We start from the raw sequence: 17,719 nt of genomic DNA, 5'->3' as shown, positions 1-17,719 counted from the left end.
TGAACTTAGTCACTTTTTTCCACATGTTAAATAACCCCAACAAAGTAAAAGTTCTTTTCCTTTTGGTTTACTTTAGACAAACAACTTGAATTTCTAGCCATCTTTATTTATTATTGTATATATTGATGGTGCATTTGTGTTGTGTGTGTTTGCATATTTATATAGTAACAGCATAGCTTTTGTAGTAAGCGAAGTTCAAGAAATGGATTTTGTGTTTATTCTGACACAGTATTACCTGTGATCAGATTTATCTTCTTTGTGAGTATATTTCATAGGACTGGTCCCAGCTTCCCTGCAAATCCTGTTTTGAGAAGAACGCTTTAATTGGAGCAGGTGGAAATTACTGCTCATGATTCAAAGAATAACTGGGCATGTTTCGTACATCTGGAGCTCTCTGTGACTCGTTGTGTTTATGATTTTCTGTTAAACCTGTCACCTCTTCCCAGCAGCCACAGCTGTAGGTTGGTTGATGCTGTTGTAGTTACATACACTGCCATTTAAAGGCTCTGTACAGTACTGCTTCACAATGTGTCAGTAGAAGTTTTGGGGCAGGAATTTCACCTGCTCAGTTTTGTTTGCTCAGTACAAATGACTCAATTCTCTCTCTGCCTTGTGTGAGTTCACAGGTGCTGCACATTAGTCTCTCTCTACAGCTGCTCCCGGCATACCGTGAATTACTTCATGCATTTTTTCTCAGAAGTTGTGCTAGGAAAGGGACATTCTACTCTAATTACTTGTGTGATGTAACTATAAGCCACTAGAAAATAATACTACATGTCAAATTAGCTGATATTCTTTGTAAGTTTTGTTATGCCTTTCTAGTACACCCATAATTTATATTAGATTTTTACTAAGAATCCATGTATGCATTTACTGAGAATACATATATATGCATGTGAAAATACCTTTAATATCACATATCACAAGGAAAGCTCAGACTTCTCGAAGTTGCATATACTAGTGTATGTTATTTAGATGTAAACCGTGTTTTGAATATGGAAGAGAACTATAGCTGTATAGTCCATGGCTTCTGATAAGCATGGCTTTACTGTTTTGAAGTTACTAATTATTTAATTGATTTCATTGTAGTTCTCTTTGGAATCCCAAGTTTAAGAAAACAAAGGTGAATTGCTGAAAAGTGGTTTTGTGATGTACTTCCATTTGTTTGCTTTTAGTTTCCTGTGGAAAAAAAGTAACATTCTTATTTTTCCTTTTGATTTTTTAGGTCACTCTGCAATGCATTAAATGTTTACAGCCTCACCTGCAGTAATTGTGCAGAAAATAGCACTTACGTTCTTTTTAGTAATAAGATCACTTTTCTAATGGACCTGTTGATACACCAGTTTGCGGTACGTAAAATACCTATTTTAATTTAAAATTTTTTGTGTGCTCCACGAACATATTAGAGTAGTTAGAGCATAAGAACAGCAGGAGATATATGAGAATAAAGGCTCAAAATAATAAGATTATTTTCTTGCACGTATTTGGTAACTGTATCTAGTATACTTGTATATTAGTAAGTTCTGCAAAAGCTTATGTATCAGGAATTCTAGTGAGTGGACAGTGTTCTATCTTTAATGTTTCTGAGGTTTTCTTCTTTCATTTACCCTAGAGTAATATTTAAAGCATAGAATGTTAAAAGTTGTCCATATGTGCTTGGTTCTTATGTGTTTCAATATCAGGAATATAAGTCAGGTCAATATGTTGCTGTAGTTTGATTTGCTGAAGTGCTTAAATAGCAGGACTCTTTCGCTGTGAAAGTTTTAATTTTCCAATGTTTCATTTAATTTGAAATGTCATTAAATATTTTATTTGAAAACTCATTTTTAATTCATAGTGACCTGCTCATCATAAGATATTTAGTCTTGGTTTTCTACTTATAAATTGTGTGTATGTATTTTCATGAGCCAAGCAGTTCGTTAATTGAAAAGTTATGTACATACTTTAAATAATTTAAGTGACGCTGTTAGAACCAACATGCCATAGGACTGTTGATGAACACTTTAAAAAGATAGTCCGGAGGTCCTTGACACAAAGAAAACTCGAATGCAACCTGCGCATTCTCCTCTCGGCAGCTGCCAGCTCATCATTCTTCACCAGACCTTTCCAAGAGGATTCCAGGTATTGGATTTCCAATCCCCTCAGTGGAGGTGGGTGTGTTGTGCTGGCTCCGCAGAGCTCGCCCGAGCACGGGCTTCGAGCAGCATTACAGGGGAGGTGAAATCCGCCAGCGCTTCACACGTGATGAGATTCATTCTGGTGCCAAACACCTTCCCTTTTCGCAGTGTAGCGCTGTGCCAACGACCCGCGCTCTTCCCGAAGAAATACAGAGGGTGTTTCTTAGGAAATGTTGGCCACCTAGAGATCAGAGATAGTGCATAAGAAAAATTTACTGTGCTCAGAGCTGTTTTCAGTCTGTTGCCAAATACTACCCTTCAATTGCAGCAAAACTGTAATTAAAGCTTAATGTTTCCCGTGATCCACAGTGGACTTTTCTTTCCTATGCATAAAGTCCCTTATGTTCTGTTCAGGCAAAACTGGCCCTTAAACTAGGATATCTTCGTATTTCCATGAAGTACATATTTAAGTACAAAAAAATAAATACAGTGCTGCTTTTCTAACCCTGATTTTTCTCTCTTGAAAATATAATAAATCAGATCGTTCGAATTTTTCACAAAAAATAAATGGACAAATGGAGAGCACTTTTTGAAATTGGACCAAGTTCTGAATACTAAAATATTCAAAGACACCTCCTCCAAAGGATTCGGCTGCCTCCAGTATTCCTGGTTTGGTGAGCTGTGTGGTGCTGCCTTTGGCTGTGTTGTGTGTATTTCCACTTACTGTTGGAAAATAAACCCCAAGTAATACCAGGAGTCATAAATGAGAACATATGAATGAATAAATAAAACACAAGGTTTTAACAAATTGTTGAACAAGTTTGCCAGTATTTGCTGAATACAGAAACAGAAAGAATCCAGTTTTGAGAAACCTTTAAATATATTTTTGGATACTGTGAGTACAAAACTTATTTCCAACCAGTTTCCAACCAGTTTTGGTTTTGTTAATCAAAAGCAGTGTCACCTTCACTTTTGCTAAAACTCAGGGCTGCGTATATTAAAGAATAAAATTGAGAAGTCACTTATTGGTGACAAAATGTCCATTTTTCCTTACACAGGTGTAACATTTTTCTCCTCAAAATATTACTTGAAGAATTACAAAATAAAAACCATATTTTTTTCACCAATGAAAGCTTGGGTGCTGATGGGAGATGGTAGAATAACAAATGGAGTGTATTTCTTATTTTTTTGTGACGTCCAGCCTGCCCAACTTGATTGTTAGAAGTGTTGTGTTTAGACCTCCCTTTATCTCAATCCTAAACAGCCTGGTAGGACACCTTCTGTAGACTTTACTTACCGTTTTACCTTTCGTGGCCTCCTTAGCTGAGGTCGTGCCCGCGTCGCTGTCTCCTGAGGTCGTTAGTGCTGTGTCTCCTGATTTCAGTGCTTCATGGGTCAAACCTTCCCCCCTACATTCACAGAAGTCTTATGCTCGAGTTGTAGCTTCATCTATGTACAGACAGCTGTCTCTGCTCTTCTCTGTCTCCTGTACCTAGAAGATAGTCGCAAAATAATGAGAACTTTTCTAATTGTGTATTTTGGAAGGTTTCACATTGAGAGAAACAAATAATTACATGGAGCTGTAAGCATGTAAGGATAGTCTTTTTATTTGGGGATATTTTTTTTAATTAAATGACCACTATCGTCTACTTTCCCATTAAGATATCTGACAAAGCCATATATATAAACCATACATACCTGTGTCTGCATTTGTAAATAATTTTATCTGTCTAGTGATAGGTTGGGGTTCTCTGGGTTTTTTTGGATATCTGTCCTTTTCTGATTTCATGATAAGAAAATGATGACAGTTTGTTTTCTAACCATGTGTTCTCAGGTAGATCAAAGGGCAACTTCCAAAAGCTTTAGAGAATCACAAACTGGACAAGATTGCCTTGTCCAGTAAAAATTCTTAGCAGATTTTCTTTGTTCACTCAGACCTTTTCCATCATAGTATGCCCACTGTTACCAGTTAAAGCATAATGCAAATCAATACCCATTAAGAATTAGAAATTGAGACATTTTTATTGTTATATTTCTATTTTTGCATTAATATGCAAAATTACATACATTCTTTCTTCATTTTTGAATTGCATACTACATAGTCACAGAATTGCAGATGACTAGCTTAAGACAGTCAACTGCCATGCACTTCATTCATGTGCATTGTTGCTAATATCCTGCACATGCAATAAAATTTTTAGACTGTTTTTTTTCTGTTTAAGATTAATTGCTAAAGGCTAGAATCAGATTATTGTTGGTCTTTCTCCAGCAGTCTGACTTTCCAGAGCTGGATGTTGTTTATAGCTGTGGTTGAAATTTTGAAAATTTCAAATTGCATAACTGTTATTTTTTTAAGGCAATCTCTAAAGGCATAATATCTGAAAATTCTAGATAAAACATCATTAATGAACATAAAAACATGTGAAAAGAACATTGCAATGTAAATAGAGATAAACAACTGTAGAGATCAAGAGTGAGTTGCTTGTTACATTTCCCTTCTCTGAAATACAGTGCTTAAATATGGCCTGTATTGTTGGTAAATGGCCTATGAAATTTTATTCATGAAGCACAATCACTTTGATGGGGTTTAAGTTAATCTGGCTATCTAGTCACAGTGAAGTAAGCTTTCTCCATCATTTCTTCACTGGAACGTGCTGCCATTTAGTTTGGGTCCTTCAAAATGACAGTGCGCATCCCACCCCGGCTGCCAGTTTCTGCACCATTTGTGGTCACTTTTTGAATCTTCCATACTCCAACTAGTAAGGCGGCTTCATTTTGTTTGCACTATGTGTGCACATTATTACAAGCGTTGTAAAATCTCAGGCACGTCCGTGCTTCTCAGTCCATTTGCAGTTCCAGTCTGTCCCCGTGCCGTTCGGCCGCTGTGGCACTGACGGGACTCCTGGCCCCCCATCACGAGACCCTGGGGGCAGTTTCTACCTTCCAGGTCACTACGATCTGAAAACTCTTCTCTCCCTCTGGTTTCGCTTCTAGTTGGAGACTTGAGGACCGGCACCTGGAAGCACCAAGGTCGCCGAAAAAGTATCTGGGTTAGATGGCAGCTCTGTGGATGGGGTCATTTCTTGTGCAATCCAGCCAGTGTTGGCAGTGGGAAAAAGCACAGAAACTTCACGTCTTTTTCTTTCTTTTTAATAACGTAACTTCTAAAACGCCAAAAACTTACATTTTGTTTATTTGCTTCAGTAGGAAGCCAGTACGTTAATCCTGTACCTAATCTTGAAAATAGGGCCAGGACAGGAGAAATTGTGACATATTAAAGTATTTAGGGGTAGGCAGTTTTAAAAGTGGAACCTTCATCTCCACCACCTTAAGCCCTTAGACTTCTGGGCCATTTCCATTTCTCTAGTTCACCGGTTACTACACAGAAAGTCTGACATCCTATAGATACTATTCTGAAAGTATATGTTTTCCAGAGTGTTTTTGAGGCAAGCCAATTGACTGATACGTGCAAAAAGCACAAAGTCACCGCTGTTAATGGGAGAAAGATGTAACGTAAGTGACCAAATGAACAGAAACTGGGTTCTTCGAAAGGTTTGAAGACTTTCCATTTAGGTTTAGGAGCTCTATATTTAAAATTCTTCATGACTGTGAAGGATTATGCTTTTTATGAGACAAATAAAGACATAAATGAATTTTCAGTGGAAGAGCTCTACTTTGCTAACTGGAAACTGTATTTTTTTTTTGGTTAGCACCACAAAAAAAGTGCTCTGATATGCAGAGGTACATTTGGTGACATGAGTCAGAATGGAGTAACATTTTCAGCTATATTAAATGTATGCCTAAGTGTTTTACTGGATTGGGGCCATATTGTTTAGCATCTTGCAGGGTTACGTCCTAGATACATACAGCAGCTCTGCACAAGCAAGGGAATCCCTACACATGGGGAATTCTCTGCTGGATGGCTTAGCAGTTGTATGGAGATGCTACCAGAGCTGAGAATCTGGTCATCAGAGCGTTCTGCTTCACAAACCGATTTAAAGAAAGTGATGTCTTGATTGGGCCCAGCACAGGCAGGCACCATAAATGCTGAAGTAGCATTGAGATGTTTGATGTGTCAAATAACAATAGATACATTTTTCCTGATTTTCCGTTGTGATTTAAAAGTATTTTGTACCAGTTGCTTGACAAATCAGTTTTAGTGTGTAATTGTACCTGTAGATTTGCATCAGTTAAATTGCTAAACCCGTTAAACCTCAGAAATAAAAATGTGGAATGTTTTAACATTTACTCATCCAAAGCCCATGTTCAACAACCACAGTTTCTCTGAATATCATTAACTCCTTGTGTAATCAACACAAAGAAACCAGAGCTTGAAAGCTTTCATAATTACACTATTAAATCTTAAGATTTCCTACCCCCTTGCTTGATATAATAATCAACAAGCGAAGCAATACATCACTTTTGGAAGCACCCCAATTAATTTTGAACATAAATCTCAACACATTTTCACACTATCTCATTAATTACTTCTTCAGTAAAAGAGCTGATCTTTTGTCACTCGTTTAAGTTCATATAAAGGGAAAATATTAAAGGTAGGAATTAAGTTCAAGTTTTCCCATTTTCTGTAAAACTGTATTGCCTTCTGTCTCCTCTTTGACACACAGTATAAAACCCACATTTGTTCTCACTTAATACACACACACACACACACACTTTCCCCAAAACTCAAATGTGAAAAACCAGCTCTGGAATAAATGATTGTATTAGGAGTGCCAGATCTAGTTATCTTACAAATTAGGAAGAACGGTTTTATATTAGAGCACGAATTTGTGTATCTGAGGGCTGTATACTTAGAAAATATAGTTCTCAAATGTACATTCAACTAGAAGACAAAAATAGACATCTGTTTATAGTACTGTTCATTACAGCAAATGGAAGGCTCTACTGCGAAATATCATTAAAACTTTTAAGAAATAAGTTTTATGTAATTTCTTATCTTAAGTGAAAAAGTGGTGAGTAGCATTTTTTAAAGTTGGTATTCCTAGTACAAAGTTGCTACGTTTAAATTGATGAATATGTTGCAAAGCTTAATCCATCTGTTTCAGTAGGCAATTAGAATCATTAAGCATGAATTATTTTAGTCAACAGAAGTTACTGGAGCAACATAATATTATTTTTCCTATTGAACTTGAATAAGCAGCTAAAGACTTCTCACTTGCTCACTTGGCTCGTCACCAGAAACAGACTATTACAATGAGTTTTAAGTACCAACACAAGGCTCAGAGCTGATGAATAATAAAGAAATGTGCATGTTCTTCTTTGTCACCAAGTGTTACCAAATCTCTCCTGATACCTATACAGGGAGGAATGATTTTCTGTGATTTTCTGTTGATTTTCTGTGACCTCACTTGCGCATACCAAGTGTAAATGATTTTAACCTGGAACGAAAATTAAATTTCAGCTAATATTGATCACTAATTGCCGTGTGGGACCCTCAGGCTGTCTCAGAAAGGTGTCTCCGCAGAGGTCTGTGGGTCCGTGGAGTCCAACAGCGTTGGGTACGGTGAACACACCCAGGAGCCCCGTCTCCATTCATGCGTTTGTGCTCCCAGGATTCTGCCTGCAAAACTGCCGGGCTTCCACACACCCTTCACTTGCTGCTTGATGATAATAGAGCAGAATGTCAGCTGGTTTAAGTTATCTTGGACTGCAGAAATGAAAAAATAAATTTAAAAACCCCACAAAAACTTAAATTCTCCATGAGAATGGAGATTTCCTTCCAGATCTGTATCCTGCATAGAGGTTTGTCTTCAGGTTTACATGTTGTGCAGCTCAACTTCACTGCCTTTTTCAGGAGTGGGCTCTAGTTTAATGATTTAGAACAATCAGATTCCGTTCCTGTGAGGTCTGTTCAGAGAGAACTGCATGTTGTGCTTCTGACATGCTTGACAAGTGACTGACATCTGATGGACAAGTGCAGTCGTCATCAGGTGATGTTTTATATGGAGATGTTCAGGCCTTATTCATGGGACATATTTTTCCTGCTGTCCTTTATAGTTAAAATATGAAAGTATCCATAAAAGTGTGTTGTCCTTTGTGATGTTCCTGTGTGTCAGATTGTGCCCCAGAATTTGTGCAGTTTTTCTGTCTTCTCAGAATAGTTCCTTAGTTGCTTTTTTAAAAAATTAATGTGGTGTTTGTTTGTTGGGAGAGGGGCAGGGGGTTGGATTCTTCTCATCAAATTTGGTCAGGATAGGGGGGTTTTCTGTATGTCTCCCTGGCAGCGATTTCTACTTGAACTGCCTTCAATTTCTTACAAAATCAGGACTCTCTTCATTTTTTGTAGACTTTGGAAGATTTAGCAGTTCATTCTTTAAAAAGAAAAAATTAGGTAAGAGAAATGTGAATCAAAGAAAGATCTGGAGCCTTGCCTTGAGGGTCTTCTTGCCTTTGAGGAGTACTTACCTCTTTGAAATACTGAGCCACTTCGGGTGAGCTTTAGTAGTAAACTGCTGAGTAGTAAATCCTGACACTTACTAGGAAGAGAATTCTCTTGCAGGCTTTTTCAGGTGTGAAGGGGAACCACTTCACACTTACTTCAGGATAATATTTTGGTAATTTTGGGGGGTTTTTGCTATGAAGCAGGAGGTCCGTTGGGGATTAGATCTCATTGCAAAGATCATTCCTATTGCCTGCAAAGTGTATTGTCTTTTTCTGTGAGGAGCCACAGTTGTACATGCTGTGTCACAAGACCTTTTACCTTTCAAAATACTCACTTTTGTAGAGGTGTTTATTTAGGGCTGAAACTGTTGAGTAGCCTTCTTGATGGTACGTTGTGTTTTTTCAAAGTCACATAGGGAATTACCATAAACAAAATGCTGCTCCTTCCACAGAAATAGCTGTCTGCCCTCTGTATTACTGAACACTTTGTGTATCCTAGACATTTAATATATCTTTGTGGTAACACCAGTGTAGCGGTCAAAATGAACCATCTCAATAGTTTGTTTATTTGCAGTCAAGTTTAAAAAAATTTTTGTTTTGCCAGTGACTCGTCAAATATCCTATGTATGCATAAGAAAACCACAATCATACTAATGAAATACTCTGCTGCTGTAAGACTTCCTTCAGTTCTCATACCTTAAACTCTGTTTTGACTTGATTTATTCTGTTTTAGCTCATATTATCTGCATGAGACCTTTTCTTGTATGTGAAATACTTTAATGGCCATCAGCACAGCTAGATTATATTACTTTACTATTACTTGTGGTGTACTCATACGCAACTTTCTAAGTTTCCTCTGTAAATTTTGATTATTTTTACTGAATTTGGGTTGTTTTTTCTTTTTTTTTTTTTCTCTTTCCTTAGGTTAGTGTTCCAGATGACCATAATGCTACTTCAGGCAGAAGTGTAAATAAGCAGGTATTTGAAGGTTTAACAACAGGACTTCTGAGGATAACTGCTGTGATTTTCAGATGTCTAATCTCCAGCTTCCCGGATGGAAACAACCACTCCACTGCACTCAAGATATTACAGGAGGTGAAGAGTAAATCCTCACAAATGGAAGTTTTCAGCAGCAGAGTCCAAGACCTAATCAGGTTAAAAAAAAAAATCAAACTTCTCTAAACCTTTTTTATTACAGAGAAATAAAATGGCAATGAATTAAGAAAGGAACAAACTGCTTTAACTCTTAACTTAGTAAGAGTAGTTCAGGTGTGTAGTCAAGACAACTATTGAAATGCTATGCTCTCAGACGAAAACGTTCTTCAAAAAACTGCAGACACAGAAAACCAAGTGTCTTTTAATTTTGGACTTGGTTTTTTGTATCCTTTCCATCAGTTTCATCTCCTAATTATCTAGGACTCAGCTTCCCTGTTTTCATTATTTCCTCCCAATTCTCTATGCCTACTGTGTCTGCCCATTGCCCATGTGGTCCTGCAAGTCATACGTGCATTCCTATAAGTGTGCTGTAAAAATATATACTTCCTACTATAAAGATTACCTAATAATCTCTATAATTTGATTTCAACTTTTATAATGTAGCTGTATTTTAGTAGCAGTTTTCGAAGTATATTTCTTGAGCAAAATTTCAATCAAAATAACTCAGTCGTAACAGTCAAGTAAAGAGAATACATAGTTTTGCTCATTTTTACTTGAAACATTGTAATTCTTTCATTAAAACACTTGAACCTGAATATATTAATGTATATATGATCAGTATATATATTGATACATACAAAACTAATATATATTGAACAACATATTAGCCTTGCTAAAAGTGTATAGTTTCACTAGTAAATTATATAAATAGTCAGCAATACATCTTCAGCCCTCTGAAGAACTGAAATTCTGGTTATATGCTGCTGAAAATGTGCCACAGTGAGAATCTTCAGACTTTTCGAGTCTGGTATGATGCTGATGAATACCAAAAAGACAGCTGGAGGAGGAAAGCAAAGCAAATAGTTGTCATAGATACCAGTGACCTCTAAAACTTTATTGTTCTCCTGTAACCCGCCTTCTCCCCAAACAGGTTTTGAAAGAGTGTGAAATTTCAGGCTGTTGTATTCTCCCCATTTATGAATGGGAGGGTGGGAGGTCTGCTTATTGATATTTGTGCTGAACAGACACCTGACACTGACCAGGCCAAGCACAGGCATACCCTTCAGATAAGAAGATACACGAGAATCCAACTAGGTCCCTCACCTGAGGCACTTTAGGGGATCTGGTTATAAATGGAGAATGAAAGGCACGATGACAAGGTAATAGTGCAATTAGGAAAAAAAGAGAAGAGGGCATTTTAAACTAGTCAAAAACAGACAAATTCTATTATTAATGAGAATCTTTCACCTCCAGGTCATTGTATCATATGTCCTTGGGGAGTTGATTAAATGAGAGTTTTAGGAAGATGAGACAAGAAAGAGGGAAGTTGAAATTTTTTTTTTTCTATTTGGGGCTGCTGGACCTGATGCATAAACAATTATCTACACACTGTCTGGGTACCAAAGGGTATCCAGATCATTTGAACTGTGCTGCCATGGTTGAAAAGCCCGGGAGATGGAGGCAGTAGATTAAAGAGCTTTGACATTCCGCTTGTCTGGAGGCTCAATTCTTCATGGAGGGGAGTGCTTCATGCGTCTTCTCCTTGTCTCCGGATGCCATTAACGAACAGCCCCAGCAGACTGAAAACTCTCATCCATTTCTTCTCTGCCAAAAGAGCAGCTGCTTTGCATCCAGGTGTGAGTGTAAAGGAAGGTGGACAATGAACACATTTTGCAGGTGTCAGGCAGACTGTAGAGATGTTCTTAGGGAAAAAGAAAGAGAATATTGTGCCTTTTTCTGAGTCATCATCTAGCAGTATAAGCTCTATTTTATTCAGTTCTTCCTCTCCCTCCTATTTCTCAGAGAGATTTCTAGCACTCAGCGTTTCTCTGTGACTGTGATATATCTAACACCCAGCTCTGTTCCTGGAATTATTCTGCTAATGAGAGCTTGCTTATCACCTCTATGATCAGGTGGATTCCTTAGATCAAAATCTGCAAGAAACCTAATGCTGGTAACCTTTCATGTTGCAAAACAGAACAGACAAACCTGAGCAACGAGTGTGCAATTAATAACCTTTGTGCATCTTTAAGTGTTTTTAACTGCCGTACTTTAGAAATCTTCCATAGTGCAGTTAGACTTCTTCCTTTATATCCAGTGTATTTTTATTCTTAATCACTTTCATTGCTTCCAAAAGCTTTGTGTCATCAGGGTAAACTTTGGCAGAAAGTCTAGCTTCTAGCCTTGAAGAGAGATTAGTCTTGGAGCAACAACACTGTCTGAAAAGTGGACAGATTTTCTTCCCTAATCTTAAAAATCCTTGTTTTTTCAACATCAGACTGTAAGACATGTGAGGGAGTAGTTATTTTTAATAAATACTTGTACAGCTTCTGTGACAAGCATTATTTAATCAGTATTATTTATTTACTAGAATCAATATTATTTAATAATGTTACATACTTAGTCAAATCAGAGTGGTCTTGACATTATGGAAAAATACAGGCAGTGATGTTCCCATCTGAAGGAGCCTACACTGTAAGGGGTGATCTCTAGCAAATAGACTTGACAAGCAAGTAGACAGAACAGCTGAGAGAATGGAGTAATGTTAATAAGAGGATGGCTTAGTGTAAACTACCAGTGTAAAAACAAGTGAATCAGCTGGTGGTGTGTGATGGCAATCGCTTCCCCATGTCTGTTAAGTCAGATGGAGGCACAGGACATAACAGCAGTTCTTCTAACAAGAAGTTTCTCCCACTTGGTAAGACTGGAGGAAAATATGAAGAAAATCAGAGGGGAAAGCGAAGAAGGGGGTGATTGCAGTGGGGTATTTGTCTCCACAAAGGAAGCTGATCTTACGTAAGTCAGCAGAATGAACAGTTGAGACTGAGTAAAGTCTGAGAAGCTGAATGTTTGTGGTAGGAAAAGGAAAGTACGTGAAGCTGGGTGATATCAGCAAAGTGGCAGTTTAAGTGGGGTTGATAATGCTCAAAGTATGAGAGAAGTATGAGAGAACCTGATGTGGACAGACAGATCTTGGTACAAGGACGAACAGCAAATTTTTTGGCATAGGTTTCCAAGCTATTTGGAAATTCAAAGAAGAAGCTTCAGCAGTAGTGACCTGATGATCAGCAATGATGATCTGATCTACTCTGACAATAGAAAAGAGGAGTTTTCAGTTAAAAAAAAAAAAAAGTCACAGTCACTGGCATGGTTTTCTCTGCGGTGAGTTTTGGTTGGGCTCTTGAGGAGACTTTCTGATCCTGTTCCTTCCATACTGATGGTAGAAGGTTGTTACCTGCGTGTTCTATTAGTCTCTTAATTGTTGCATATATTTTGGAAAAGGAAAAAGAAAACAAAAATAATAATAAAAACACCAAAACAAACCACCAACCCATGACAGCTGGACAGTAGTTATATGTATTGCAATAAAACGTTATCTGGGTAACATCATTGTCTTCTTGAATTAGTGTGTCCTACAAAGTTTATCTCTTCATGCTAAAAAGAAATTGTGCTGTTGCAGAGTTATCAAGATTATTATAAATCACTGAACTATGGCAAAATTCCATTGTCCTTCTAGGAGTATGGTAAAATAAACATTTATACTCATCTTTCTTGTGCAGTATAATACAAATTCTCTTACAGCAGACAGATCTCTTAACAAAGACTACTGATAGTTACGGAGAGCCGGATCTGAAGTTATTGTAATTTGAATTGTTTTATTGAACCCTTTCAGAAAGAGTATCTAGGCAATCACAACCTGCATTTTGTGTGGTTCGATAGTAGAGAAGTGGAAATTACTTCCTTTTCAAAGTTACCAAAACCAACATGGGACTATTTTTTAATACAATTTTTCCTCTGTTTCTAGTTATGTGGTGAACATAGGACTGATAGACAAGCTGTGTTGCTGTTTCGTCTCCGTTCAAGGCCCTGTGGATGAGAATCCCAAAATAGCAACTTTTCTACAAAATGCCACAGCAGTGTTGCATGGAATGTGTCGGCTGTGTTTTGCCGTCAGTGGCAGGTAGGTGCACTTGGTCTGTCTTCTCTAACCTGTTCCCCAGGCAGCACCCACTGTGACTCTGTGCCAACGCTGCGTTCATGGAAGGAAAAGTTCTGAGGGGGCTGTTAAACAGAGCTGTTCTTAGTCACACAGTAATAACCAGTAAAGAGACAGTGCAGGAAATTTACTCTGCTCACTCTTTCATCATTGAACTGTAATTAGTTACCTGCACTGAGTCTTGATTCTTGTAAGTCATTTATCAGAATTACAAACTTTATCTCCTTTACTCATCATTACAGAGAGGGTTTCATCACTGCTAATTTTTAGTGTCCAGTCCTGAGGACTCCAAGAGGCATTTTCTTATCAGCTAAAATCAACTCTTAATTGATTTGTCTCTAGAGCAGCTGAACTCAGTTCCTATTCTTCGTTATGCCACTGTTAGTAACGGAATGATATTTTCTATAAAGATAAAGTATTACTACATTTGTCAAGGAATTTTCTAATGTAAAATGTTTGTTATCATAACCTAGGCAGGATTGTGGGGAGTCAGCATGAGGGATGTGTCTGCCAGCAAATCCAGACTTGTATAACGTACAGCATAGGACAGCCTGACACTGTGAGAGACAAAATTTCAGAGCTTTGGGGTGCACATACGAGAAGCTACCACCGTTAGACTGTTACACGTTTCAGGAAGAGACCAGGTTGACAAAACTTCACAGTGGTTCCTGAAGGGTAAAATGATGCTAAGGTTGAAAAACTAGACTTGAAAAAACATAAAATAAGAAACAAAGCTGTAGGTAAGAGCTGTTGCTGCTAACCTAGGGACACAGGCACATGGAAAAAGAGCTGCAAGAAATATGAGCCCAAAGAGACCATCCCAACTTCTGAAATTTCCCTTTCTGAAAGCTGCCAACTTGGCATTTTACATTCCAGGAGAGTACTGCCAAAAGTCAAATACATACCAAAAAAAAAATCGCCCTTCTCTTAGTGGAATAATAGTTCTAGCTATAAGACCGAGTAATATAATATTTGCAATTTCTAAAGCAGGCACATGCTCCACCCAAATAATAGAGATCTTTGCACCCCAAAATAATGCAGCACTGTGCAAGTACTTCCTTCAAAAACATCTGTCTTTTGTAGCAGAAGAATGATTTTGGTGGGTTGAGCGTTTTTCTTCGCAGTTACACCAAGAAGTGTGTGATCTTACTACCTGCATATAACAGCAACGCTTTGGAATTTATCCAAAGGTACTGATTGTTCTCAATTTCCAGGTTGGATTGTTCATTTGAGCATGAAAAGAAATGAGAGGAATGAACTTGGAGATTTCCAAACTGTTGTCTTTCACTTTTAGATCAAAAGCTTTGGTGTAGGTGCTTAGAAGGGCAGTTTTAAAGTAAATGTGTTTCATCACCTTAACCCTCTCTCATTTTAAAAGTGAATGCAAAGTGTAATTCTGTCATGTTACAGAAGTCCTTAGTACTCAAGGTGGTTTAAATGGAAAATGGTATTGCCCAACACAGATTAAGGTGGCAGAAACAGAGCTCAAATTTATTGAATTCTTAAATATGTCACAATACAGTAATACGTGTTGTGTGATATATGATCTGCAGCACAAAAGGCAGCCTCTCTTTGTGAGAAATACAGATGCCTCTTTCATTCGTGGTAGATAGCAGCAGGAGGCAATGCAGCCTGTCCTGTCAGAACCCAGCATTTCTCATTCTCCAACTCCCTTGATACGTGCTTGAGCACCAAACATGCTGTATTATGCTCCTCTGTACGTCAGAGTAAGTAACCGCTCTGATCGTAAAACTTCTGGAGTTGGTACTGAGAGGAAAAAAAGTCTGGTAAGTACTGCCAGTGCCCTGGCACTGTAGCATGAGAAGAAGTTTTGCCAAAATAATATCAGGCTTTCACCATATTTGCAAGAGCAATTCCGAATTGTTCTTTCTATATATCCTCCTGTATTGAATGTTTCCAGGTTGGGAACTTCTCTATGCTCCTCAATTGGTGATCATGACGGGCACAAAACTAATGTGTTTTTTTCTGATAGAACTATTTCGGGCTGTTATTTGTCATATAAAGAGTTGCGTTTCCATATTAAATGCATCGGAGTATTTTTGCACAGTGCTCTTTATACTGTGTGCGGATCTTAGCGGGCTGTGCACTGAGCGGCAGAGCGGGAAGCTGATGGGACAGCAGACCCCGGGCGGCAGACACGCACTGACCACCTCTGGGCTCCCACACCACCCCCGGTGTCCACAACAGTGAAATCCTTGATGAGCTGGAAAGGGCCAAGTACGGCGTGGTCCTCCTCCTTTGCTTTCAGACACCACCAGGCTGCTGTGAGCTTCACTGCACTTGTGAGCTGCGATATCCCCAGAGGGCCAGAAGTTCAACACTCCAACTCAGGTTTTAAACAATTAGGAGATCCTGTCCTGTGGGTACGAAGTTTGTTAGGCCATTGCTGGGGCTCTGGTGTAGGACGAGCTGTCAATCCAGACTTTCCTGTCTTCCTCACAAGAACATTTCTTAAATTCCAAAATTTAGTGGAATGTTTCTAAACCAAGCTCTGAATTGATACCCGGTGTTTATTTGGACAGTTACTTCATGGAAAACAATTCTATAGGCAGGGAAGAGATCTCAGTTAACTACCTTCCTGCACATACCTGTACATCAGGCAAAATGTCACAACAATAATGATTATGGGAGAATAGCCTCAAATTGTATCATATAAGTATGTCAGCATTAAGTATTAAATGAGGTCTATGGTCTATATAATGCAGATTATAAAATTTTAAGACAAAACTAAGATACTTTTTTCATTCTCATGGTAGACTTGGAAAAAAAAATCCAGAATCTTGAGTCAGGCACAAAGGAAAGTCTTGCTAATGTAGAAACATAAATGGGAGGATTCTCAATTTTAATGTCATAAAAAGTTATTGAAATGAAGGAATCCATTCTGAACATATGTTATAAACATATCTTCTTATAAGAGAGGGATTTTCTTTTCATTAATGGTCAAGGTCTTTAAAAAGATTTAACTTTGATATTGATCTTCTCAAATGATAGTTTGTGGTGCTGGCTGATAAATGCTAGATTGATTCTTTTAATTGAAGTTTTGCTGTGGGTGTAATAGCACATTTTCCAAACACTGTGCAATACATGTAAAATACAATTTGTTGAAAACATTAATGACTTGTAAACCCACATGAACCTCGTTGTGTTAAGTTTTATGCTCTTATCTGTTATAAAGTGAGAATCAGTAAGTGTGACTTGAGACCTATTTTTCTTATGCTGTGTTGCATCCATTACTAACAATGGAGGTGAGAGCTCCTTTCTCTCTGAGTTTAAAAAAAAAAAGCATGAGAGCTGAAAAAAAGGTATTGTCCCTTACTGTATGTAGTGAGAGATCATAAAACGCAGCATGTGTGAATATTGAGCTCTCTGCTGAGCAAAAGATTAACCTGACACTTGATATTTAGTCTTGAAAATTGTGGCCATGATAATGCTTAACTGGTTTTTTGCTCACCATTAAGAGTAACAGTAGCCAGAATTGAAAACAGAGATATTTTTATCGACCTGAAGTAAAGCAAAACATTAAATAGACTTTATACAGAATAACAGTGTTTATGTAGCCTTATAAATTTTTCTTGCAATTTGTATCCAATTCAGATGTCCAGAAGCAATGTTCAGGACCATAGCCTTGCTTTCCAGAGTTTATTATTGTAACTATGAGAGACAAATGGCCTATTTTGGGCCCTTGAGTCCTGAAGACACATATGGAGCATGCTTGGCTTGTAAACACAAGACAGAGAACAATGAGCAGGCATGGAAGGCGAGGAGTGTTAATAAAAATATGGCCATACTGCCCCAGTTCACCTGTCCCTAAAAGCAGGAGCGAAGACCAAGTAAGACAATATATGGCAAGTCCTTCATCAGCCTAGCAAGGATCTTGCTTACATTCCTGCCTTTTCCTGTACTGCCCAGCATTCATCAAGCCTATAGCCCTTTTTCCCTATAAGTCTCCAGAACTAAGATTTCTGTCCAAGAAGTTCAGTTGTTACTGCATGGAGGACTATTGTTAATGTTTTATTTTGCTTTTGCC

The 17,719-nt window shown here is 37.9% G+C and overlaps 1 protein-coding gene across 2 annotated transcripts in view; it reads left to right on the top strand.

Moving 5' to 3' along the window:
• The window catches only part of SCAPER (S-phase cyclin A associated protein in the ER), a 153,578-nt gene that overhangs the window by 105,051 nt on the left and 30,808 nt on the right, over nt 1–17,719 (top strand). For both annotated transcript variants that reach the window (XM_065641925.1, XM_065641923.1), the window contains exons 25-27: nt 1,226–1,349; nt 9,444–9,673; nt 13,480–13,635. In XM_065641925.1, coding sequence (XP_065497997.1) covers nt 1,226–1,349; nt 9,444–9,673; nt 13,480–13,635 — 510 coding nt within the window. The remainder of the gene's footprint in view (nt 1–1,225; nt 1,350–9,443; nt 9,674–13,479; nt 13,636–17,719) is intronic.

Source organism: Caloenas nicobarica, chromosome 10 (assembly GCF_036013445.1).
Source record: "Caloenas nicobarica isolate bCalNic1 chromosome 10, bCalNic1.hap1, whole genome shotgun sequence".
Taxonomy (NCBI): domain Eukaryota; kingdom Metazoa; phylum Chordata; class Aves; order Columbiformes; family Columbidae; genus Caloenas; species Caloenas nicobarica.
Note: the sequence above shows the minus strand (reverse complement) of the source record. Positions and strands in the feature narration are given on the sequence as shown.